General features: G+C 47.6%; 1 protein-coding gene across 3 annotated transcripts; it reads left to right on the top strand.

Annotated features, from left to right (window-relative positions):
- The first annotated feature begins 849 nt into the window (after window positions 1–849).
- On the top strand, window positions 850–22,236 carry LOC117199154 (putative protein FRMPD2-like). 3 transcript variants are annotated; one of them, XM_033417804.2, is made up of 9 exons: window positions 850–1,160; window positions 4,125–4,229; window positions 5,233–5,326; window positions 6,180–6,265; window positions 8,102–8,249; window positions 9,974–10,188; window positions 12,412–12,510; window positions 15,713–16,056; window positions 21,709–22,236. In XM_033417804.2, the coding sequence occupies exons 1-9, from the start codon at window positions 1,098–1,100 to the stop codon at window positions 21,755–21,757; spliced, it is 1,203 nt and encodes a 400-aa protein (XP_033273695.1). In that variant the 5' UTR covers window positions 850–1,097; the 3' UTR covers window positions 21,758–22,236. The 3 variants fall into 3 exon arrangements, with proteins under 3 accessions (XP_033273695.1, XP_049553122.1, XP_033273696.1); XM_049697165.1 differs by lacking the exons at window positions 12,412–12,510; window positions 15,713–16,056; window positions 21,709–22,236 and having other exon boundaries at window positions 877–1,160; window positions 9,974–10,592; XM_033417805.2 differs by lacking the exons at window positions 850–1,160; window positions 4,125–4,229; window positions 5,233–5,326 and having other exon boundaries at window positions 6,158–6,265.
- The last annotated feature ends 3,713 nt before the right edge of the window (window positions 22,237–25,949 follow it).

Below are 25,949 nucleotides of genomic sequence, written 5' to 3'. Positions count from 1 at the left end.
CCTCCCATATACATTTGTTGAATAGCTGATATTAACATATGCATGGTAAATACACGTATTGAGGCTCTTAGTACATGTACTAAGCTGTAATCTCTTTCTCTCTCTCCATGTATAAACATCTCTCTATATTTAATTTCTAAGCCTCGCCAACCCTGTGAAGTAGTTGAGATTATCTCTATTTTAGATATGAGGAAATTGAGGTCCAAAAATGTGAATTACCTTGCCCAGGGTTTTACCTAGTGATTCCTGACCTCATGTTCTTTCCTCTGCTCTGTGCCAGCTCAAGGGTCAGACATGGGGTAAATGGGAATCAGTGGCCCAGTCTTCACCCAAAGGGAGTCCACCATCTGGTTAGTACCAAGTTCCCCCCAAAGAACCAGACACGGTGAACTTTGGATCACAGGATGATTACAGGTGTGCTCAGCAGGGACTCTGGAAGAGGCTGGCTTTAAGAGCAACATGATGGTTGTGGGGTTTTGGGCAAGATTTAATCCTTTTGACTCTGCTTCCTTGTGTATGAACTGGGATCACACCTTCCTGGTGGGTATGTTGAAAACATGGAAAGATACGTATATGTACATGTGTATATATATATATACACACATAAATATATGTGTGTGTGTGTGTGTGTGTGTGTGTGTGTGTGTGTGTGTGTGTGGTGCCCATATGTGGCAAGAGCTTAAAAAGGGGGAACTGCCATTATAGCCATCCGTTGCTCCTGTGTTTTCATAATTGGGTCACACAAGCTCTATTTAAGTTTCAAGAACACATCCAGAATCGTCCCTTCCTCTATTCTAAAAGCATCATCTCTCATGAGGTGCTAAACTCACACGGCTCCCAGCAGCTATAAAAGGTCTCTCTGTCATTGGAGGAAAATGCTGTGCCCCACATAGAAATGCCACTGAGACGCCAGCCTTTCCAAGCTGTTGATTTCTTCTTGGCTTGTTTTTATAGGTGTTTGTGGAAATACCTCAAGCGAGGAGAAGAATAGCACGGCCAACTCTGGGGTCTTCTCTACAGACAGCCTGAGCAACGGGCACCTGGGAAGTTTTTCATCACACACACAAGACCAGGAAAGAAATATTGAAGAACTGGAAATGGCTCGGACTCAGAGCTTAATGCCCAGGCTGAGACCTCAGCTGTCTGCTCCACCATTAAAGGTAATCATTCCCTTGCTTCACTCTCTAGAATCTGGAGGAAAGAGAACAGGCTGTGGAGCCCAACAGCCTTGGCTCCAAAGTCCCCCTTTGTTCTCTATTTGCCATGTCAGGAAATAAATACTTACAGTGCATGGTTGTTGAGAAGAATATAAAGGGGAAAAGGCAAAGCTTCTAGTGCAGTGCCAGGGCTCAGTGTTTGAGGTTTCAGTGTCCTCGGTCACTAATTTTAACTGTGAACTGGCTTCTGCAGAGGGCAACGCATGGACAATCAGACATCTTGTATTCTTGGTCTCTAGTTAGTCCTCAAGCTGCAACTCATTGCCTTCGCTCTTGACAACACACCAAGGAGGAAGAAGACAAAGACCAGCTTTGGCATGCAGAGAACTGTCTGCTTTAGTCCCAGGGCCGCCAGACTCCAGCTGTGTTTCCTTAGACACTGGATGGAAAGGTCTCCTTTTGCCCCTCCAGACCTCTGTCCGTTTTTCTCTGGGCCCCGTGGAGCTGACACTCACAGACTGTGTCAGCCCCCTGTCTTCTGGTTGGCTCTGCCCAGAAGCCCTGTGTCTAGGAAAAGAGAGTTGTTTTCCTTTATCTCACACTACTACCCCACTCGCAACACTCTGACACAAGTTGGGTGGGTTTTCCACATCAAGCAATTCCGACACTAACAGACTGGAATTAGCACCAGGTCCCACAGGTGAAGGACCCATCCCTCAAGACAGCCTCCACTCCAGATGACAATGAAGCTGTCGGTCCCCAGGTTACCCACACTTCTGTCTGACTTGGCTGCAAATTGGAGGTCCCCATGGCCCCCTCCTTGGGTTTGTTAATTTCCTAGAGCAGCTCACAGGATCCAGGAAAACAGGTTCCTTGCTATTGCTGATTTACTATAAAGGATGTTTTAAAGGTACAAGGGAGGAGACAGATGAAGAGAGGCATAGGGTGAGGTCTAGAAGGGTCCTGAGAGCAGCGTCATCTGCCCCTGTGGAGTTAGGGTGTGCCGTACTCTCTGCATAGATGTGTTTATGAACCTGGAAACTACGAATCCCATATTTTTGAAATTCTTATGGAGGCTTCAGCGTGCAGGCATGGTGGATCATTCGTTCAATCTCTAGCCCCTCTTGCCTTCCCAGAGGATGGGGGGTTGAGTGGAGTGGAAAGTTTCAAGCTTCTAATCATGGCTTGGTTTTCTGGTGACCAGCCCCCATCCTGAAGCTACGCAGGAACCAGAGTTCCCTCTTTAGAACAAAAGGCATTCTTATAACCCAGAAAATTTCAAGGGATTTGAGAGCTCTGTGTCAGGAACTGAGGTCAAAGAGCAAATATTAGAACAAAAGATGCTCCTAGTCTCCTATCACTTAGGAATTTTTTTTTTAAATTTAGACATCCCTGTATTTTATTTTTTATCACTTATTGTGATATAATTAATATATATGTACATATATATATTATAATTATAATATAATTATAATATAATTATATTAATATATAATATATTATTATATATTAATATAATTAATATATATGTATATATATGTACATATGTATAGACACACACACATATATAGCAAAATGATTACCACAACAAGGTTAGTTAGCAGGTCCATCCCCTCACAGAGTTAAAATTGTGTGTGTGTGTGTGTGTGTGTGTGTGTGTGCGCGCGCGCGTGTGTGTGGAGAGCGTTTTGGATATACTCTCTTAGCAACTTGCAAATATACAATACAGTATTTCTAACTACTATAGTAACCATGCAGTACGTTACATACCCAGAAATTATTTACCTTATAAATGGAAATTTGTACCCTCTGACACTTTCACCCATACTCTCCACTGCCCACCCCTCACCCTCACCCTGGCAACTACCAATCCACTACTCTGCTTCTGAGTTTGTTTTTTTAGATTCCTCATACACCACTTAGGAAAGACAAGGGTTGAAGGAGCTCTGTGCCAGGAGTGGGGGGCAGAGGCCACTATATAGGTTTTCTCTGATTTCACAGTCTAGTGGGAGCCTGCAGCTGGCGGATGAGTGAGTACTGGCTTGTCACCCTGCCGGTGCTCAGGTTGGCTGTGACCCTCTGCTGAAGAACACAGCTCCTGTTAGGAGCTCTTTGCCCTCGAGCTCTTTACCACTCGCTCAGTTCCATCAGCCATCCCCCCTCTCGCTCCTCAGGCTCAGGGAAGTTAAGAACATCCGCTGTTTCTAGCCCCGGGGTGCTTAGCTCTCCTCATCGGTTTCTTTAACTGCTTGCCCACACCTTTGAAAGCAGGCCTCGTGTCAGCTCTCCTCCATCACCCAGGCTGGGGATGTACACCTTCTCTTGGTGCTCAATTAATCTCGTAGCATGACTGGATGGATGAATCAACATGACATGCATGTCACAGCACCAAGCAAAATGCCTGGCATGAGGTAGAAAATACTCTCTTCTGTTCTTCTCTCAAGCATTCAACCACTGTAAAGTAGAGACCCAGTATAGCTACTCTTGCTAGAGATGATTGAAGGTCCTCCTGAGGTTTTCTTCTGCTCCAGAAGCTGCTGTGTATCTGGTATCCAGCATGCCTTCACTTGACTGGTGTCATGTGTGAAGCTACCAGGGAGTGTCTAGATGACTTCAGTTCTCATAAGGATACTTGCATCATGAGTAGAAACAGGGAGAATCTACTGAGACCCTGTTATGTGCTGGGCATCATTCATACTCACTGTTAGAAGGTGATCTCTCATTGCAGTTCCGTGGATTGGGGAAAAAGTCTGGAGAGACCAAGAGACAGGTGCAAAGTCATACAGGGAAGAACTGATTAAGCGGAGAGTGAATCCCCTGTTGGCCCAGCCCTGAAACTTATGGGGTTTTTTTTGATGTGCAATGCTGCTGGCTCCTGAGAGCAGGTGAGAGCTAAGAGGTGTCATCTGCTTAGGCAGGGCCAGCGCCTTCACTTCTTCTTTCTTTTTGTTTGTTCATTCGTGGTAGGGTACTGGTTCTTCGTGTCCTCTATCACCTTCAGAAAACAATGCCAGTGAAATCTACTTCGTGGAGCTGGTTAAAGAAGATGGGACACTTGGATTCAGCGTGACTGTAAGAATTCTTAGGAGAGCTTAGAAAGTAAAGAGTTGAAAGATGTTCATCTGGAGTCTTGGTGGGCATTGCACTCATGTGCCAACCTCTGATAACCCAGTGATCACTGGGTACAAGCAACACGTCAGAGTGATGAACCAAGAAAGTCAGTGGGGGCCTCAGTGAGGGATGGGAGTTCAAAGTGAAACTGGGAGACCAATGGCAAACTTGGGAAGAGCAGACACTCCAAGCAGTGTGGGTGGAATTATGGTTATGCTGGACAATAAGGAGAGGGTAGCATTGTGGAGCTTCAGGGACACAAGCCAAAGGTGAATGGGGTGGTCCCTGGTCGTCAGGTTGGTAAGACCTCCATTCAGGACAGACACTTTGCATTTGGTTTCTGAGCTCCATCTGGCAGACCCGGGAGGGGGGAGGATAAAAATTGTACAAGAATGATATTATATAATCCCACTGATGTAAAAATTTTTATGTATGTGTGTATACACACATGGAAAAATTAGAAGAAAAAGATAAAGTTAGATCTTTAGTGACCTGTAAGGATGTTCATAATCTATTGTTAAGTTAAAAAAAAAAAGTTGCAAAATACTGTGTGGTTGAATTCTACTTTTGTATCCGCAAACCAACACACAAGGATAGAGAATATGCCAGGCACCAGCCTTTGGGCCTATCGCTGTATCCACTTTTGCTGGTTACTGCTTATGGAGAGACGATGTGGTACATTGACGTGACTCATTTCTGAGCACCTGCCATTGGCCAGTGCTGGGCTGGATATGACACAGCTCCCTCACACGGCTCATATCGTTATACTTCTTATGAGCATCTAACCTTCTGCTCAGTGGATAATAAGCTTAAACAAACAAGTGAATATATAAGATGGTGTCACATGGAGATGAGGTGATGGGAGAGAGCGGAAGGCAGATGGGAGCTCTCTGAGTCAGGGAGGTGGGGGAGGCCCCTTCAGGAGGGGGCAGATGGGTGGTGAGTTTTTCATTGTGTTTTCCAGGGTGGCATTAACACAAGTGTGCTCTGTGGAGGTATCTACGTGAAATCCATCATTCCTGGAGGGCCAGCAGCCAAGGAAGGGCGGATCCTGCAGGGTGAGGATGGAGTCACGCTGGGCTCTGCGTTCTGCGGTGTGATGAGCCCCGGCCTGGGGGGTGCAGCCGTCAAGCCTTGCCCCACTCTCACTCTGATGCCTTGTGCAGATGATTGCCTCTCCAGGTCATGGTTTCCTTACCTGGAAAAGGAGATGATTTAACCTGACCCACCTACCTGATATGTTAACATGGGGCCCAAATGCTTGGGAAACATAAGGTGATTTAAAAATATGAAATTTTAAATAAACTTGTTGCTGTTTGGCTTTCATGGGAGAAGCCATGCTCCCCATGGAGGACAGAGCAGGTACTGGTGACCTCCACTTAAGTATCCGGGGAGGACACCAGCAAGCCTCCTTTCTGCCCTTCCTCACATCCACTGCTCTGAAGGAAGGGGGGGTGGATTTTTACTGTTCTCCAAAATGGCTAGAATTGGCCTAAAAAGGGCACCTACGATCTTACCTATCTCCATTTTCCCTAGAATTCCAGGGTCCCTGGCATCAACCAGGTCTCCCTGAGGTTTTTTGAAATAAAAAACATCCTGGAGATATAAATATCACCCTTAAGAGACTTGAAAAAACTTTCAAAAATCGTTTCCCAGGAAATCAGGAGAAAGGATAAGGTTGTACTTGTTAGCTGGCTTAACTGCTCTGTGAGCCAAGGATAGAGGTTTCTAGACCGCTGATCTGTGCAGCTGCTCACAGGGGAGGCTGGCAGGGCCCGGGCGGGGCTCCCCCCAGCTCAGCTCCCTACCCCTCCTTGAGGCTGTGTGGAGGGGTGCTGGGCAGGGGCCTCGCAGAAGAGTCCTTTCTGCAGCCCCAGGAGCTCGGGGACATGACATCTGTCCCCCTCCCAGGTGACCGGCTCTTGCAGGTGGATGGAGTGAGTCTGTGTGGCCTCACCCACAAGCAGGCCGTGCAGTGCCTCAAGGGCTCTGGGCAGGTGAGTGCACCGTTACTGGTTACTGGGGAGCTTTCCTTCCCCCCAGAGTTTTCCTCGACAGCATCAGAAACTGTGGTTGCCTCTGGGTGGGAGGGGGTAGGCAGGAAACCAACGAGACTTTCTGTTGTGTCTGTTTTTTCCCTTTCACATCTTCCTTTTACCAGCGCTTTTCTTTGGAGGTGTGAAAGTCAGGAGGAAGCAGGCAGATGTTCCCAGGCAGAGAAGCTCACCTCCTCTAAGGAGCCTTGAAAAGCTTACTGTCTCTTGCCTAGATTCTGGAATCAGACAGCCGTACTCAGCTGACTGAGTGAAGTGACTTCTCCTGCCTGGCCGCCCCCTCACGCCCTCTGCTCCAGCTGTAACTGACCAATGCCTCCGTCTGCTCTCAGAGCCTCTCAGCACCCGCCTTGGCACGTGCTGACACCCACCCCCGCCCAAGTTCATGCCGTTCCCGTCAACCTGTGTAATTACAGGCTACACTGTCCTAGGGGTCCTTTTATTACAAAGAGGTAGAAATTCAAGATGCCAAGAGCATTTACCCTTCGGTCCTCATTCTGTGCAGTGCCCAGGCAGCATCTGGATGTCACTACACTCTGTCCCATCCTCCGCCTGAGGGTGGGAACCTTTACTTGCGATGGTGGCCTGAGCCACAGAGCTGGGGTCTCCCTCTTGGCAACTGGGCAACCATCAGAGATGCAAAGGGCTCCTAGGGACCCCTCTGGCAAACAGAGGGGTGGAAGGGCCCCCTTTTGCTTCCTTTCCCAAACCATTCTTCTATTTTGTGGTGAGATTTACTTGTCTTGGTGACCTTGGCTGACATATCTTGAGAACAAAGTCATAATTTAGTAGTATTCTCTATTCTTCAGAACTTTGCTGACGGACATGCTTAGAGAATGTATTTGGCCAGCATACTGGCGGTGATGACAGGTAGGAACTGTCACTCTGGGGTCACAGCAATGGTGCTGAATGACCATTGCTGCAGGAGGATGTTGGCAGGGTCAAGTCCCCCAAGTGGAAGCTCAGAATTTCTCCAAACTTCCAGGCGATGTCTAGCTACTGGGTCATGCTCTGGGTAATGGGAGTATACAGTGTGTGGGGAAGAGGAAAGGGAAATTGAACCAGAAAGAAAGGGGGAGGCCAGATTGACATAGGGCTGGGATACTGTGCTGGGGGTTTGGATTTTAGGTGATGGAAAACACTGGAGATTTTTAATCAAGAGTGTTGCATGTTCAGCTTGTGTCTTATTTCAATCCACAGGTAACCTTGAGGGGAGTGGACTGAAGGAGGAGGAGATAGGGTCCAGGAAGTCAAGTTAGAGGGCGCTTGCCCCAGTCTAGCTGGCCATTGGCAGCAGGAGAGGGAATGGAGGAGAGGGGAGCACTGAGGGAGATGTTTCTGATGGAGAACATGCAAGCCTTGGAAGCCAGTTGGGTATTTGGAGCGCAGAAGGGGGAAAGCTGGTCCACTGCAAGTGTGGCCCCTGGGAGGTTAGTTGAGGGATAGGTCAGTATTCTGAGAGAGCAAAGGCAAGAGGAGGAATGTTTTAGGCAAAATGAGGAGGGGAAATGAGGGTGAGTGAGAGGAAGAAGATGAATTTGGCCTTGAATACACTGAGATGGAAGTATATGTGTTACTTCCAGGAGCATTTGTCCAACAGACAGTTGGAAATATGGCTCTGGATCCTAACAGATAAGCTAGATTGGAGATTTTGATTTGAGATTCAAATGAAGCAGCTACTGGATGTATCAGAAAATTACGAAGCATTTGCCAAGTGGAGGGAGAGACTCCTGGTTGCCATATGAGGTGTAAATTGAGTTCGTCCACCCATCCTTCTAGGTTGCAAGACTGGTCTTAGAGAGAAGAGGCCCCAGGACTGCACAGCAGTGTCCTTCTGCTAATGACAGGATGGGAGATGAATGCACGGCTGTTTCCTTGGCAACAGTCTTGCCTGGAAGGCCTGCGAGCAGTGTCTCAGCGACATATGGTGAGAGGAGAGAGGATTGAGTGTTACTATTGTCATGTCATCCTGTGCTGCCTTTGAATTGTCAACTCCAAAGGGAAAGCAGGAAGGCTCCCTCTGGGTTCTCAAAAGATAGTGAGCAGCGGTGGTCATCATGCGACCGCTTTCAGATGCAATGGAAGCCAATCTAATGGAACATGTTCCTATAAGAAAAATGCATTATCCCCAAAATGATGACCAGGCATAATTCTGCCCCCAAGCCTTCTGAGGATTTCTGATCAGCTACGGAAATGTTTGTGTCTAAATAAGTATTTGGGGTTGAAATTGGAATGAAAGGATCATGCCTTTGCTGACAAAGGGTCCACGTTTCAGCCGAGACACTTGTAACAAAAATCTGAGTAAAGATGAGGTGGGTGGGGAGAGGAGGGCACTCAGAAACCTAGCCTAGTTACTAACATCAAAAAGCAAACCCATGATCAGTTTACAGGGGCACTATTATACATCATCTGATGCGTTGCCTCTCTGCACTTCCCTGGGATTTTGTTTCCTGCTAGGAAAACATTTATTTCCTTAGTACGTCATGATTTGCAGCTTAGCTGCTTGTCAACCCCTTTATAGAGACTTTCCTGAAGGCGTTAAATCAGGTTGAATGCAAGGTAACCATAGTGAGCAATGGGGTTGGGTGGAGGGGGAAAAGCATGTGCATAAAATAAGTCTGTTTTTTCTTTCGTTGCTCCTCGGCTCACTCCAGTGAGGGCCTTTGAGAAATTGAATACAGAATGAGCTAAAGGGGTCAGACGATGGTGATGGTGAAACTGGTCATACGACATACCTGAACCTAACTGCTTCAGACACTTTCATTCTTGCCCCAAATCATAGTTTATAAATCAGTGCTCTGTCCCTCTATTGATTGATTGCCAACTGAGGTGGTGAAAGCAGAGTAGGGGAGGCCCAGAGGCCTCTGGCTGCCAGACTATGTAAGTTCTTTGGGCTGTGTCCATCTTGGGTGCCCAGAAGCAGCTGTTTTGTCTTACGGTCACTACACAGGGCTGAACAAAATGGCAGCTAAAACATTTTCATAGAGTTGGCCATGATTATCTCCATGGTCTAATTATACAAAAAATTTTTTTCAAGTATACTAAAAAATGACTGTGGTTCTAAAAGGGTAATAAGAATATATGTGATTCAAGTTTTACTAAATGATTTGGGCCTATTGTGTACGTCTCTAAGTTATATCTTTACATATAAACCTTGTTGATTGTCTATAATTGCTCTATCCAGTATGGTAGCCACTTGCCCATGTGCCTATTGAGGACTTGAAGTGTGACCACTCCAAACTGATAAAATATATACTTGAGTCTTAAAGACTTATTTCATAAGAAGAACGTAAAGTACCTCATTAATAATTTATTTGTGTTGTTACATGTTGAAATGGTAATATTTTAGGTATGTTGGGTTAAATGAAATATGATTATGTTTATTTTACCCTTTTCCTCTTATTTTTTAAAATGTAGCTGTTTGAAAACTTTGACATTATGTATGTGGTTTGCATGTGCAGTTCACATATTTCCTTTGGATGACACTGACCTATAACAGGTATAATGGACTCTGTCATAAAAATGAGCAAAATGAAATCGTTTAATGTAAAACAGGAATAATTCATTTACTTGACAATTGGCATTTTGAGGCTGGCCAATTTCATTTGTAATCTACTGAAGGGTGGATCTCATTCACATCCCACGATACAGGTCCCAGGTTTGAAGTCAAGCTAAGAAAGAACGCCAGTGGTTTGGGATTCAGTTTCGTGCAGATGGAGAGTGAACGCTGCGGCCATCTCAAGAACGATCTTGTGAGGATTAAGCGGCTCTTCCCGGGGCAGCCGGCAGAGGAGAATGGGGCCATCGCAGCTGGTGACATTATCCTGGCTGTGAACGGAAGGCCCACAGAAGGCCTCGACTTCCAGGTGGGAGGCCATGAGGGATGCAGTCCTGTGTGCAGGCTGAGGTCAGCCACACTCCTTTCAGGGCCCCCCACCATGGGGAATACTCTGGGCTCCCGGAAATCACACGTGGAGCCTGGATTTGGATCACATAAAGAGAGAAATTGGCAGAACATCCTCATATTAAAATTTCCATCTCAATTTTTAACTATCTGACCTTGAGTAAGCCTTGCTTCTCAGTAGGTTCGTAATGAAACTGAAGATAAAACCCTGGCTTCTGTGCTGGCTAAAGGTCTCCTAACACACACTCCCAGAGGTGGGCGTGAGGGCTCAATGGGCTACCTTGGGTCCCTTTCTGCCCTCCTTCCCATTTCTCTACTAAATTTACGGCTTTGACGTGTAGTGTTGCATTGGTTGTCGTGTGTATGATCAAAAATGTAATAAAAAAGAAAGTAAAAAGTGGGCATTTCTTAATCTTATAGCATAAAATCTCAGTGAAATATTGTACATATCGGTCAGGGTCCTGGCAGAAATTGGGCCATCTGAGAAAGTTTAATAAAGGTGCGGAGATTGTTGGGAAACTCAAGGGAGAGTATAGAGCCCTGGGGCTGGGAACAGTGGGTGCAGTCATTCACCTTCCCTACCCCCGAAGTCCAAAGGGAGATGGGTAGGAGCAGTTACCAAATCCTAGAAGCTGAGTGAGCTAGGTGGAGCAGGGATATAGTCATCCTGTGACAACCCCACAGGGAGGAATGCAGGAAAGCAAACGTGGACCTCCCTCTCCCCCTCGGCTCTGATCCCTGTTCACCCTCGCATTGGCTGAGCCCAGCAGGAAGCCTCTCTGCAGCCCTCACAGGTCTACCTCCAGGGCACAGAGCAAGGCAGACGAAGGTGGAGAGTGGCTCTAGGTGGGATGGGGAGGGGTGGGGAATCCTCAGAGCAGCGTTAGGGTGGGGATACCTTCATCCATCCTGCATCCTTCATCTGATCCAGGATCATCCTCTGAGAACCGCTGCTGGGCCAGCAACTGTGTGAGGAACTGAAGACAGAGAGGTGGACAGTTCATACAGTCTGGTTTCAGAGCTCACGGGGGTAGTGGGATAACAAAAGAACAATTCCCACTGCGGGAAATAAGTGCCATGAGAGACAAAAGGCCCTGCTCCAGTGCTTGCACCAGGGAAGGGGGAAGGAGCCCATTCTATGGCAGTCCATTGCAGCTGGGGGTACTGAGTAGTACCCAGATCAATCCAGATCAGTGGTTCCAGGTAGGGGTGAATTTGCCTCTTGGGACATTTGGTGAAGACCAGAGACATTTACGGTTTTCACAACTAATGGACACTACTGGCATCTAGTGTGTAGAGACCAGAGATGCTGCTCAACGTCCTGCGATGCACAGGACAGCTCTGACAACAGAGTTATCCAGCCTAAAATGCCAATAGTGCTAAGAGGTTGAGACATCATGGTCTAGATAGGTAATAAGAGCTGTTCAGGCAACCTCATGCCCTGGGCTTTGAGAGGGTGGCTTGGAGCAAGAGGTTCAGCATGGTGGGAGCTCAGGAAGTGGGTGCAGGGAGGAGCAGATGGGAGAGAGAGCAGGGCGAGAGGCAGTGGCAGGTAAGAACAGGTTCTGGGTGCTGTGCTTATGTTGAGCGAGGTGACCCAGAGAGAGGGTTCAGCAGGAGAAGAACCTGGTTCTATCTGTATTTGGGAACGACTGCGTGTTAGTGATGTGGAGGAAGGGACGTGGGTGGCAGTGCAGGAGGCCAGGAGCAGAGAGGAAGTCACTGCAGTTTCACAGGTGAGAGGTTCCGAGGGCCCGAGCTGACCCTGGGCAGAAGCTCAGGGCTGAGGGTCAGGCTTTAGAGATGGGGGTGGCGGCATCTACGTGACCGGTGGCCTGAGGCGGGGGTGGGCAGACAGGGAAAGGAGGTTGAGATGGTAACAGTCATTTACTTGATTCACTCTCTCGCTGAGGAAGAGGCGTCAGTATTGGCAGATGCTGCCATCCAAAGGCCCCAGGCAGACCTTGGCCGCTTCCAGCTCAGTATCGGCGCATCATCTTTGTGGGAACCACAGGCCACTGGCCTTGGATCCATGCACTTTGGGAAGTCAGCGGTGTCCTCCAAAGTTCTCTGGAGCCAAGAAACAGATCAAGGTGTGGGGGGGAGGGGCCCGGGAGAGAGTGGAGAGCACAGAGGAGGACACTCCGCAGCCCTACAACTAACCATGGAGTTTGGTTTCTGATAGGAGGTGCTGCATTTACTGCGAGGAGCCTCGCAGGAAGTCACGCTCCTGCTTTGCCGACCCCTGCCAGGTGTGCTGCCTGAGATGGATCAGGGCTGGCAGGTAAGGCGCAGTGCTCTCTGTTCTCTCCACATGCCTCGGGTTCAGGCACTCCTTTTCTTGTCTGGTGGGTCCTGAGAAGCCCAGCCTTGCTTTGGTAGTGTTCAATGCCATCTACTTTCATTGGGGCAGGAGAGTAGCTGGCCCCCAAACCTCAACTAGTCTGTGACAGGTTCATGAGGTCCTACCTCTGCCTTCCCCTTCCTCTCCCTGCTTCTGCCTCTCCCAATATTTGGCTCTTCCTGTAGATGGTTACACGTTTAGATCTTGGCTGTGAAACTTCTAGAACTAGGTTCTCTGGCAGTCTAAGTACCAGAGAGGGGAAACCAGGAGCAATGGGAGTAAAAACCAAATGAAGGGAAGGTAAGAATTTCCATTCTGAGGAATGAAATGGAGAGAAAAAAAAGAAGGGTATACGTCCACCCTTCTAAAACATGAATTAGGCATGTATGGTCTAGTGCAAAGAAGGGAAGCATTGGAATCAGGACAGTTCAGAATTCTTACATTGATGCCTGTATTAGGTCCTCCAGAGAAATAGAACCAATAGGGTGTGTGTGTGTGTGTGTGTGTGTGTGTGTGTGTGTGTGTGTGTGTGTGTGTGTGTGTGTGTGTGTGTAGAGACAGAGACAGAGACAGAGAGAAATTTTAAGGAATTGGCTCACGTGATCATGGTGCCCGGCCAGTCTAAATTCTGCAGAGCAGGCTGGCTGGCTGGAAACCCAGTGGGGAGCTGATGTTGCATGGTGAGTCCTAAGGCAGTCTGGAGGCAGGATTCATTCTTTCTTGGGGAGCTCAGTCTTTTTTCTCTTAAGGCCTTCAACTTATTGAACGAAGCTCGCCAACATTACAGAAGGTGATTTGCTTCACTCAAAGTCTACTGATTTACCTGCTACTCTCATCTAAAAAATACCTTTACAGAAACATCTAGATTCGTGTTTGACCGAATATCTGGGTACTGTGGCCTAGCCAAGGTGACACATAACGTTCACCATCACAGTACCACCTGTTGAGTCCTTGGGCACAGACTCTGCGGTAGAGATTGGAGTGCAGGAAGTTTATGGGGGCGGCTCTTGGGAACACCCTTGTGAGGGTGCGAGAAGCACAGCTGGGCAGAAGGGGAAGTAAATGTGTTGCAGCTGCAACAGGGGCCTCGGCTGACCTCACAGGGAGCGCTGAAGCTGGGATGGCCCCACAGAGCTGTCCCGAATTGGGACAAAAGAGCCTGTACCTTTGCTCTCTGCATCAACTGGCACTGGAGTAAGAGCTGCCCCAAGGGAGGGGGCCTAACTTTGGCCAAGGCAGTTCCCTTGAGCTGAGCACAATTCCTGCAGAGGGGATAGCTGTAAGCTGCCAGCAGCCAGCAGTCCTGGCAGCTGGGGGCTGATGGCCTCAGTTGTTTAGGGGGATCGGTGTGAGTACCCTGGAATCACCTGCACCTGCTCTGTTTGCTGCAAGGACCTTGGGCACTTGCCTGACCTCTCTAGGTCTCATGATTCCTCATCTGAGACGTGGATAAGATGTGGATAAAATCAATCACTTATCATCACTGAGGGTGACAGTCACTAGACACAGCACAGGGACTTGGTGACCCAGATCCTTTTGATGCCTGGACTCCAAGAGGTCATTTGATACCAACTTTGGTGAGCAAAGAGCTATGGGAAGGAAATCTGAACGTTTCCAGTTGCCAGTTTGGAAAGGAAGGTAGATGTCAGCAATTGTGTTAAGCAAATGAACAGGGCAGGGGAGGGTCAAGCTTCATACACACAAAGATCAGGCCAAGGGGCTGATATCTGGTAATGCCAGGGAAAGAGTTGTCCTTCTGTCCTGGAGAAGAGCTCCCCCAAGGAAAGCCCAGATGCATCTAGTGGGAAGGGCTTGGGGTGAGGAATGGTGGGCATGCTTCCTCTCTCCTCATACCTGAGGACCAAGTGCAAGAAGAATTTTCATTCATTCATGTGGCTCCAGAGGTCAGACTGAAGACCAAGGAAGAGAGTATTTAGTTCAGAACTAGAATAAAGTAGTTATGAGAAGGAGGCGGCTGTACAAACATCTGGAATAAGGTCATTCCAGGCAGAAGGAATAGCATATGCAAAGGCTCTGAGACAGGAATGACCTGGAGGTCTGAAGGACACAAAGATAATGGTTGTGCCTGGACAGTAGCTAATAAAGGGGAGTGTGGAATGGGAGGAGTTGTAAAGGGAGTCAGGGACTGCACCATGCGTGACCCTGTAGGTCTTGGTAATGTGCCGATTCCATCCTGGCTGCCACAGGAAGCCACTGGGCTGGGAGGGGTTGGAGGGTGAAGGGTGAAGCAGGAATGTGGCCTCATGTGGTCTGTACTTTAGAGAGGTCACTTAGGTTGCTGGTGGAGATGGAGTGGAGCAGGTAAGGTGGCAGCGATTCAGGTGAGATACTGTGGCTTAGACTCAGGTTGTAGCCAAATAGCTGGTAAGTGGTCAGATTTGGGAGGTGACTGGGAGGTAGAGCCCGTGGGATGACTTTTGGATTAGATATGTGTGTGCGGAAGTAGCCCTTGATAGCGTGTAAACTTAAATGTTTGTGGAGCATTCGATGGAGATGTCTGTTAGGCAGTTGTTAGTGGAGAACTGGTGTGAGATCAGGGCTGGAAAAAGCGAACTTGGAATTGTCAGCAAATAATGCCACTGAAAGCCATAAATTGGATGAGATCACCGCGGGAAGGAGTACAGAAAAAGTCAAGAAGAGGGCTGAGAAGTGAGCCATGTGACACCCCAACACTGAGCGGTCTGGTCCAAAGGAATGAGACAGCACATGAGACTGAGAAGGGGCCTGGGAAGTGGTCCAGGTAAGGGCAGAGTTCAGGGTAAACTCAACGTTTAAGTAGAGTAAATTCGTAAGGGACATTCTCAAGAAGGAGGAGGGACCAGTTATGCTGAATGTTGCTGAGAGTTAGAGTGAGATGAGGACAGAATTATCCTTTGGCTTTAGAAAGATGTAGGTCGCTAGAGATCCTAATCAGAGCTCCTTCAGTGGAAGGATGGAGACAGAAGCCTGGTTGGAGTGGGTACAAACGAGAAGGAGGGGATACAGAAATAGTGAGTACAGACGCTCATTTGAAGAACAGAGAAAAGGGGTGGATTGGTACCGACTTTGGTACCAAAGCAATATTTAGATTTTGCTCAGTGAGCACCGTGGATCCAGTAATCCTTAGCATTTCTTTCAATAGACACCTGTGCTCTCAGCAGACAAAGAATTCACCAGGGCAACAGGCACTGACTCAGAGCAGAGCCCCAGCCTAGATCAAGAGGACAGCCAGAGGGACAGTGCCTCCGCAGATGCAGGGGAAGGCCTGGGTCTCAGGCCAGAGTCTTTCCAACAGGCCACCAGAGAGGCACAATGGAACCAAGACACAGAGAGACCCTGGGCCACTTCCTTGACTCGTCCTCGGGATTCCTACCCTCATTTATTCAGACTTCACCAAGAAATGGATGCATCAACATTGGCTACCTCTTTGGAAAACGATATGAGGCAAAACTGCTATTCAGTTTGTGATATCAGGAGACTTGAAAGGTAAGGATCACCCCTTTGCAGACATATTATAAATTGTGTGCATGTCATTGCTAGAAATTACAGTCAAGCAATTAATAACTACGCTCAGATGCTTGCTGGGCCAGGACTGTTCTGGGCATTGGAGGGGAGGAAGAAACAAGAGAAGCATGCGATCTGGAGCTGCTGTAACCACAACTTGTGAGCTTTTGGGAAAGCAAACCCCACCCAGAGGTCCCCCAGTACCCTTGGAGACTACAGATGGCAGGCCTTGGGGTTTCTTCCCCACATACAGACCTTTGTCCTGCATCGCTCATGGCCTCTTGAAGCACCATGGTAAGAAAGAGGTTCCCTTGTGTACATCATTTCTATTGCAAATATAATGCTTTGTAATCAACACCAGCTTAAGAAAAAAACCCAAATCTACGTCTTCAAGACCAGACTGAAGCATTCATTTCAATAGCCATTTGTTCTTTAACATAGTCTGCATTTTTGTGCTCATCCACCCCTGAGTATTTCCACTTCTCAGTCCTGTTCTGATGGAAAACAAACGCTTTCATTCAGTTTGATGCGTATTTTTACACATAGCCAGGGTACTTAGAAACCTGTTAGGAGCAGAGAGAGGGGTACAAATACTGAGCGAGGGCGAGACATTGCTCCTAGGAGTGTGCTAACTAGATGCATGGGCACAAAGCAGACAAACGAGGAACAATGGTTTGTGTCTGACACTGTATAAACCCACTGATATTAAATAGCTCTTAATTGTTGGTCATCCTAGAAGACTGACAAGGGCAAGTCTATAGGGACTAGTAGGTGACATGAACTATGAAGCGGCTGGGGTAATGCAATTAGGCAGGGTGAGATCCGTGACAGACAGGAGCCAGGCATATGTTTCCTAGAAGCATCCAGATACAATTTTTAAAGTATACTGTATTGTGCCAGCTACTCTGTGGAGTAGAACAGGGCGGGCAAGCACGTTCATCGGTGGTATTCATTTTCATTGTTTGAAAATGCATAAGCACGAGTGTATGTATAGTTCCTTACATTTGCATTCTAGGCAGTAATTGATATACTTGATCAAATGATAAAGGAAATAACCTACAGAGATTTATCCAAGGACAGCTATTCGTATGATCTTGTAGGAAATATAAAAGGAGCGGTACTTCCCTGTAGACATGGGGCCACCCTTTTGGATGTTTAAAGGTTTTACTGATAGATAATTTGGGGTGATGGACTGGATTATAAAGTGACTCTAGGATTAGGTATAAGCCTGGAGTTTGACTTGCCATGTGCCTTTAATATAATATAATTATTACTTATTAATAATAGTATTTAAACTAATTATTACTGTATGTTGTCACTGTCTCATTCATGGACTCACAGAAATTCAGGATTGTTCCATGTAAAAATAGTCTCATCTAACTTCATATCCCATGCTGGGATCTGCTCTGTGACATCCCTGAAGTAGGGGGCCTGCTTTTACTTGAATATCTCCAGGGAGGCGGAAGTTGCTGCCTCTTGACGTGGCCCATTTTATCATCGTGTAGCTGTTGATCAGGAAGTTCTTCTTTATACTGACGTGAAAATTGTCTTTCTCTATCTTCTACTCATAAATCCTGATATGTTTTCCTCCTGTTTTCGTCATTTCTTTTTTAAAAAAATAAGAAACATCACATCATTTTATATTTCTGAATCAAATTAAATCTGGCTTAGCATTCCTCCTTGCAAGGGTATACCAGATGTCCAAAATCTGCCATCCTTACAGGGGGCTGCCCCTTCCTAGAATTATACTAAGAGCTTCTTCAGAACATTCTGGTGGAGCCCCAGATCATCATTCCACCTTGGTTGTTGCCCTATGCTTGCTACCCAGGCCATGTGGCCCACGGAGTTACAGGGAGGCAGCCTTGCTATTCTCTGCCCCGACTCCCTCCATCACCAACTCCTCCCCCTTGTACTTACCTCCCACAGCCCTGGTGATGGCAGCGCTCTGCCTCTTCACATTTCCTTTTACTGTGTTTCACTTGTACTGCGTTTTCTCTCTTCCATTCAGGAACCTTTCCTTCTCTACAAAGGAAGGACTCAAACCATATTAGCTTCTCCTCCAGTGGGACCTTAGCTTGCGCTTAAAGCACACATAGTTAGTGACTGCCCTCTACAGGAGGAAAAGCGTGGCACAGGCTCAGCAATCCCTGGACACAGTTCCCCCAGCTCCTGGGTAGGGTCAGAATTAGGATTCCAAAGTGGGTTTGTGGTTCTTTGTGGTTCTCCCTGGAATATCCACAGCTCAGTTCTGAGGTGGCTGCCCCAGGTAACTGCCTCTTGTTTCTGGCATCCCTGAGTGAAGTTTTCTTTCTGCAGTGTAGATCAAAAAGAGTACTGACTTCTTGATCATACAGCCCTGGTTTCAGCTCTACCACTTACTAGTGTGTCTGGAGAGTTGTCTTCCCTGAGCTTGAGGCTTCTCAAATGTAAATGAAGACCCTGACAACTCCACAGGGTACTGTGCCCTTCAAAAGAAATAACGCATGCAGAGCACTAGTCCAGAGCCTGGCATGCAGCAGGAGCTCAAGTCAGTTTTCCTTCCCTTTCCTGAGCCATTTTCAGCTAAAAACAAGTCCCAATCAATTAAAATTCCCACCGAACTGGCAGATCTTACCATCTACGAGGTGGTTACTTCCTAGTCTAGTGGCTGCCGGCACCCCAGCAAACCCAGAGTGTTCATGGAGAAGACGAAGTTTTACTCTTCCTTCCCTGTTCTCTTCTTTTACCACACTGTACACATACTACTACCATACGGTAGTAGATCTTTGTAAAACATGTAATAAAGCAGTACAGTACATTTTCATGGAGGAACACTGGAATTGTGTATCTTCCAGAGAGAGGACTTGGTACTTGGCTGGAGTTGCATCTTATGCAAGGTTAGTTTCTAAAGTAGGGCATAAGGTAAAATCATATCAAGTCACATTACCCTGAACATCACTTTGGGAGATGTGATGTTTTTCTCCGTTGGTGTGGGAGGAGATTACCTTTTCTTTGGTTGAGCCTCAGATGAAGTCTGGTGACTTGCATTTATGGGCCATGCTGACTGCAAAATGCTTATCTTTAAATGCTAGCCTCGTAGGAATGAAGGGATGGCAGATTCAAGTTTCCCACTCACGTTCAATTCAGGGCTTAAACTCATTGAGTGAGAAGTGGTTGTTGCAGAGTGTTTAAGGTTATTTCTCTTCCCTTCCCTTCCTTCCTTCCTTTATCTCTGTCTCTGTCTCTCTCCCCTAGCATATATACTTATATTCCTGTAATTAAAATGCATCTATTTTCAGCAAGTATCATTTAGAGAAAGTGAGGATATAAGTCTTCATGGTTATTTAAGAATGCAAAATGAAACCAGGTCCTTGACATGAACCTAAAGTTACTGTCTATGTTCTGGGGAGGGCAGTGTTCCTGGGATAGCAAAGATGCTTAGGAGATTAAGGGTCTAACTTAACTGCAGCTGACATGCCAGGTGTGACCTCAGAGTAGCTGGCCGAGGGTTGAATGAGCTGCTAGGTGAGCAGGGCTGTCGGTCCAACGGGAGGACACAGGGGACCCCTGTGAAGGCCTGCTCTGCCTTCACAGTGTGAAGTGTGACTGAGAGGAGTGAGTGGGGCAGATGCCTGGCCAGGAGCGGCAGTGGTCTAACCCAGCAGAGCAGAGCCCGTGGCAGCCTGGGGCTGGGTGCTGCCTTCAGCTGGGTTCTCTCCGCAAGCTGACAGGCTCCCTGGGGACACCCCCATACACACCCACTCTCACGACTCCTAAATACTGAACTCCAGCTCAGGATTATCAACTGAACTTCACCCCCAGCGATCCCTGAACATCTCTACTTGATGTCTTAGAAACACTGCAAACAAAACCCCCCAAATGTTAAACTTGGCACTGGCAGGAAGTCCCAGTGGCACTCACCAGGCTAATGGGGATGTGGGGCGGGCCTGGTGCTGGAGAGACGGGGAAGGCTGAGCCTCACATGAAGAGACACAAAACCCGACCTTGTTGTGAGCTTACCCGCAGTAAATAGGGCAATTACAATACCCGGTATTTCAGGCCTGAAATGCCGTCTACTCATTTGACTTGTCTTCCTGAAAGGTGAATGTGATGTTGGTGGCTCAAGTCTCTAAGGAACAGCTCTCCTGGGACGTTGGGCCTGGTGTCTTCCACTCTCAGCAAATACCCTGTAGCAAGCAGAGGCTTCACGATGATTTCACTGACCTCAGAGCTGAACCGGGATTCCTTTCCTTAAAAGCAGTCGCTGAAGAATTGCAGGATCTGGTGGGAGGCCTAGTGCCAGGGCCCTGCCAGCTTGTGTGGAGGAGGCAGCTGGGCGCACCTGAGGAGACCCAGGTGGGGTCTCCAGATTCTCCTCTAAGTACCATCTGTCTACAGGAGGCTCCTTTTGTCAGACAGCTTGGGAGGGAGAGAATGAGGGCAGGGAGGAGCCGAGCTCATAAAATGTATCCAGGGGTAAACAGAGAGCTCGGAGCACTCTGATCCCTTCAGGTTCTAGATGGAGCCCTACTGCATTATCCCCAGGTCCTGAGCTGGCCTTGAGCCCTGGGGGAAGGACTCTCACTCTCTACCTGGCGTGTCCACACGCCAAAACATCTTATCAAATTCTCCAAATCTCCAAGTCTCACCCCTTCCGTGAAATAGGCTCTGCCTGGTGGGCTCTCTCGGGCCTTTCTGGACCTCTGCTTGCCTCACATCCTTTTCTCCATGCCCACAAGCAAACTCCAGGTCAGAGCTCCAAGAGCAGCCTGGTGGCCTGGGTGGAAGGGTGGTTGGAAGGGCAGTTATTCTCCCTGAGATAATGGCCAAGATGCCACCCTGGAGACCACTGAGCCCCCTCTGGACACCCAACAGCCTTGCCTCTTGCCTCTCAGGCTGATGGCCTCCCTGGCTCTCTTTCCGGGCAGCGCTAGTAGCTGGAGCCCCAAATCCAACCTGGAAAGCAAGGAGCTTATTACAAAGGTTGGAGGAGCATGGAAGCGGGAGGTGAGGCATGGCCAGCCAGGCGCTGCAGTGTTGCCACCTGCTTCTCCGCAGAGAGGGAAGGAGAGAGTTGCTGCTGGGGGGCGGGGGAGCAACGGCAGGGTGGGCCTGGGCACCAGCTGGATTTCCTGTCCTTTGACAAAACTGCCATAGTATTCCCTCCCTATGTTTATAAGAAAACACATTTTCTGCACAATTTGGTCAAATACTTTAAGGTGTTAGATCAAGTTTTCCTTAAAGAGCTTAGCAATTTTAAGAGATTGTTTTCTTAAAGTGAATGTTCCTCTTTAGTCTTTATGCATATGGTCTTCTTTTTAAACACATGTGCGTGTATATTTACAGGAAATGCCCATTTACATGAACTCTGTATCTCTCATGAGCAGAAATGATGTCTCTTTGACAGCAAACTCAGGTTGGAACCAACACTCCAGCCCTACTGGGGAGGAGGGCGAGCTACATGGGTGTTTGGGGGCTTGTAGATATAAGGAGGTACCAGCGCTGATTTTAAGGGAAAGATGTATTGCAGGAAAGGGAAACGGAGGGCAGGGGCACTGACAAAGCCACCCTATTGATTTGGGGATGGGGAAGGAGGCTGATAAACAAGGATCCATGTATTTGGTACAAAGCTCAACCTATGTGCGTTTCTTTTAGATTCTCCTACTCATCTTCTCTAACCAGACTCTCGACAGATATTTTCTGAGTACCCTGTCTGCATGTTGGAAGCACTGTGCCCAATGCTCTGTCATCTTCATGGACTGCTCTTTCTAATCAAAAACGTGTGTAGTGACTTTCGGCAGCCCCTTGAAGGCTTATTCTCTCCCTGTTGCTTCTGCATCATCGTTGCCAACCAATGAGCTTCACCGTTCATCTGCTTCCTATGTCACACAGGGAGTAAATGTCACTCCAGCTGGCTGCCTCTCCAAATAGACACTGTTTCAGTGCTCTGTAAAGGACCTGATATTTGGGCAAAGTGCTTTGAAGGTCACCTGCTTGAGCTGTTCCCAGCCTCTTGCTTTGGCCCTTTCCATCTAATTCCTCTGTCGAAATAGCAAACGTAATCATAGTAGCAATCATGACATCTTCCATTTACTGAGAACTTACCCTGTACCAGGAGCCATGGGTGGCTGTATCAGAATTATTTAATGTAAGCATCCCAATGCTCCTATAAGTTTCTTAACCTTCCCATTTTTCAGATGAAAAGACTGAGGTTCTAGAGAAGTTAATAAGCTTGCCTGAGGTCTGACTGTCTTCCCATAGGAAGCGTCAGGACTAAAACTGGGTCATAGCTCTGCTTTTGATCCGTGTCCTCTGGCAAGTTCCCGCATTGTCTTCTGGACTCGGTAAGGAGCTCCCCCTGCTCCCATAAGGCTCTGTGCTGCCTCTACCATAGCACTTACTACCTGATTCTAACATTTGTTCACTGCTCGCTCTTCCCATTAAATCAGGGGCTCCTCCAGGTCAAGGGCCATGCCGTATTCACTGTTCACCTCCTGACCCCAGAGCAGTCTCTGGCAAGAACTGTTTCAAGCCTGGCTGGCTTGCCTGTGATGTGTCACGATGAGCATCCTGAAAGCAAGGGAAGGTGGGGAGAGGAATTTCTGATCAATACCGGAAGACACGTGGGTTTCTGTTTTCTAGTCCTGAATTGTACAGTGATGATGATGAAGGTGACATATACCATCTACCTGAAGCCCCTTCTCTCACCTTGGAGGATGAAGCATATGCTACTATCAGCTCTACGTTGGAAGACCAGCTACCCTGTGGAGAATGTTTGAAGGCAGATTCAGGGACCATTCCTTTACCGCAGTTCTGTTCTCGGGGTACTTTCTCAGAGTGTTTGCCTCCAGAAGAGTCCCGTGAGAGTGACAGCGAGTGGGAAGAACTTGAGGAGGCTGAGGACCCAGACGATGGCACCCTCAGGTGGGTATCACTCTGTCTGGGTGGAATGAGGCTGGGCTGAGTTCTTCTAGTGGGGCTCAGCGTCTCCACTTTGGCTGGGTGATGGTCTACGCGCATCACCACATTCCCCTTGCATTCCCTCTTTGGGTCATACCTCATCATGGCACTTATCATGGTACATGTTCCATGGCAACGACCCTATGAGGTAGGGTTATTGTCATTCCCGTTTTACAGATGACACATTTAGGACTTTCCCAGGGTCATATAGTAAGTGACAGATAAGTAAGGGACAGTCAGAATTCAACCCCAGGTCTCCCACTCCATGGACCCCCTGCTCAGTGCTCTCCTCTGCGGCCTCCTGCATGTGGCTGGGCCCACCATCTCTCCTCGGGCCTCTCTCTTTCGGTGGGTTGCTGGTAAGGTTGTGATTCCTACTTTGTCTGCTCCTGACTGCCCTTGGGCTAAATGTATTGCAGAGAAGAGTCTTGGTATCATGTAACGTGGCCCTTCTCAACAGCCCCTGTGCCTCAGCACAGTGAGCGCTTTCTTGATCAAGAAAGTCAAACTGTTGACACAAGGTGCTGCCGGAAGCTGGGACTGGGTGACCAGGCTGGAGTCAGATCAGACTGATGAAGACGTGGGAGGAATAAGTGTAATAAAAACCATCAGACTTCAAGTAGAGAGGGTTAAACTCTTGACCAGTTGGTAAAGCACCCAGCATTCTGTTAAAGTGCCTACAACATAGATAGTTCCAATATTTGAAAAATGCTCAGTGTTCAAGAAACTTTGAGATAAATACATTTTCAAGACACATCGAAACTTACCAAGGCACTGGCTGTGAAGGTTTAGGTATAATTGAAACACTCGTTCACTTTCATTTCATTGTGTCCCAGCTACATTTTCATCACAAATGATTGAACTGGACTCTTAAAGGACAGTGGCAGGCAAGCTGATAAGGTGGGTGGATATTTGAAATTCAAATATGACGAAAGGGCTGGTTCTTATCTGAAATAGGAAGCAACACGTTGATAGAGGAGGTGACACGGAGGCTTTGAAGACCCTGTATGCCATTAATGGGGAAGTCAGACACTCTGACAACTTTGGGAATGATGCATTACAGATTCACAAAAGTGTGCAGCGAGCAGGGAGCAGCTTATATGTGGAGGGCAATCTTCCCAGAGGGGGCTCCTTAGGGCTGGGGAGCTAAAAGAAGATAGGGTAAGCAAAGCTTTGGGGATCCACAGGGCAGTAATTAAGGCCTCTAAGTGTTAGTACTTATGAAATGTCCCAGGAGATCTGCAGTGCCATGGGGGGAGGCGGCAGAGAGCAGAGTAGTGAGAGCAGGGCTCCAAGCCAGACTTCGCCACTCACTAGCTAAATGACCAGCAGCAAGTGACTGTTAAACCATCTAAGACTCAGCTAACTGACTGCCAAGTGGAGATAACGAGATCCATCTCATGCTGTTCCCGGGAGGGTTAGATGACAACACGGCTCACGTGTTTAGCACACTGTGTGGCATGTAGTCATAACTCAAACAGTGTTAGCTACTTTTAATCATAAAGGAGGAAATTACTGCAGTGAGATGATGCAAGCTTATTAACGCATTCAATGCCGTCGTGTTTTTCCCCGTGTAGACAAAGGACTGGTGCCCTAACATGGGGTGTGGGGTGGATGAGGAGAAGTACTGGTTTACGGCAAAGGTGTCAGGATCCAGGGTGGATGGAATAGCCCTCAGCTATGGATGACGGCTTGGGACGTAGTTAGGCTGAGTCCTGTCACAGTCACTTACCTTCCCTGCTGACAGAAGGCGGGCCTACACGTGTGGGTGCTCAAGGTGTGAGTTCTCAGACTGGGCTCCATGGAGCTGCCCACAGATGTGCTTCAAGGCACCTGGGGAGCTCTACAGTTAGAATGTTGACTTGCTGCTTCTTTTGGAAAAAGCAGCTCTTAACAGTCTCCAAGTTCTCTAGGAGAACAAATCCCCCAAAGTTAAGGGCCTCTGTTGTATATATTCTCTCTTTCATCCTGGAAGTACGGAGAAGTTTTGGAGGGTATAAGAGGACTTTGCTTATGGATGGAGTCATGCATCCTTTAAAACTGTATAACAAATTATTTTATTTGGTCCTTTTAGATATCGAGACAGTAATAGTATATAGGTAGTGTCTATAAATGATTTAATTTAATCCTCATTTCAACTTTGAGCAGTATTCTTATTCCTCTTTTATAAACGGGGCTTGGAAGGTTTATTTAATTTGTCCACGATCATACAGCTAGCAGGGGCAGATTCACACTGCTGCTATCTGATTCCACTTTTGGTGCATTTTTACATTTCCCCTAGAATGTGCCTGTCCACTTAGACTTGTGTAACACACATGTCTTTCCATCACGTGTCATGAGTCCTACTATTTCTCTCTTATGAGGCTAAAACAACGCCTGCTGTCCAGTGGGATTAAGAAGGCAACTGAACTGTTCTGTTTAGGGAAGGCTGCTGGCCAAATGGCAAGGCGACCCAGTAAAAGCTGCGTACTGTTTTAGGTGAACAGAGAAAGTGGGACAGTCTCCCAAGGCAGAACCTGAGGGTTTCTGCCTGGACATCGTTCTGACTGTGATCACATGGAAGAACCCTCAGATGTTGGTCCAAAGAAGGTACCTACATACTCCACAATAAGGAAAGAGGCCAGTGGGGCCCTGAGAAGGTGACCTGGGATGGAGTGTCTGGCCCAGTTGTTAAGAAGTAACTTCAAAAAAATCATGCCTGTCACTTCTGAAACTCATTTTGAATAGTGGTCGCGACCCCTCTTCAGTTCTGGGGTTTACGTTGAATAAAGCTCTGTGTGTGTATGTGTGTGCACGTGTCCTTGCATACTTACAGGGGCTTCGCCTGGTGAAAGAATTTGAGAATCAACCTCCTACATCAAGATAAGCCAGGACAGGGTGCGGTCTTGCTGGTGCACTGGTCACACTTTCTGGGACAGATGCCTTGTTCCAGTTGG

Source organism: Orcinus orca, chromosome 14 (assembly GCF_937001465.1).
Source record: "Orcinus orca chromosome 14, mOrcOrc1.1, whole genome shotgun sequence".
NCBI classification, from domain to species: domain Eukaryota; kingdom Metazoa; phylum Chordata; class Mammalia; order Artiodactyla; family Delphinidae; genus Orcinus; species Orcinus orca.
Note: the sequence above shows the minus strand (reverse complement) of the source record. Positions and strands in the feature narration are given on the sequence as shown.

Excerpts from the sequence above, each read along its gene's own strand:
- LOC117199154 (XM_033417804.2), top strand. The coding sequence starts at position 1,098 with ATGGCTCGGACTCAGAGCTTAATGCCCAGGCTGAGACCTCAGCTGTCT. Across the intron at positions 6,266-8,101 it reads GCCTCAAGGGCTCTGGGCAG|GTTGCAAGACTGGTCTTAGA; the intron begins GTGAGTGCACCG and ends CCATCCTTCTAG. Across the intron at positions 8,250-9,973 it reads CAGTGTCTCAGCGACATATG|GTCCCAGGTTTGAAGTCAAG; the intron begins GTGAGAGGAGAG and ends CCCACGATACAG.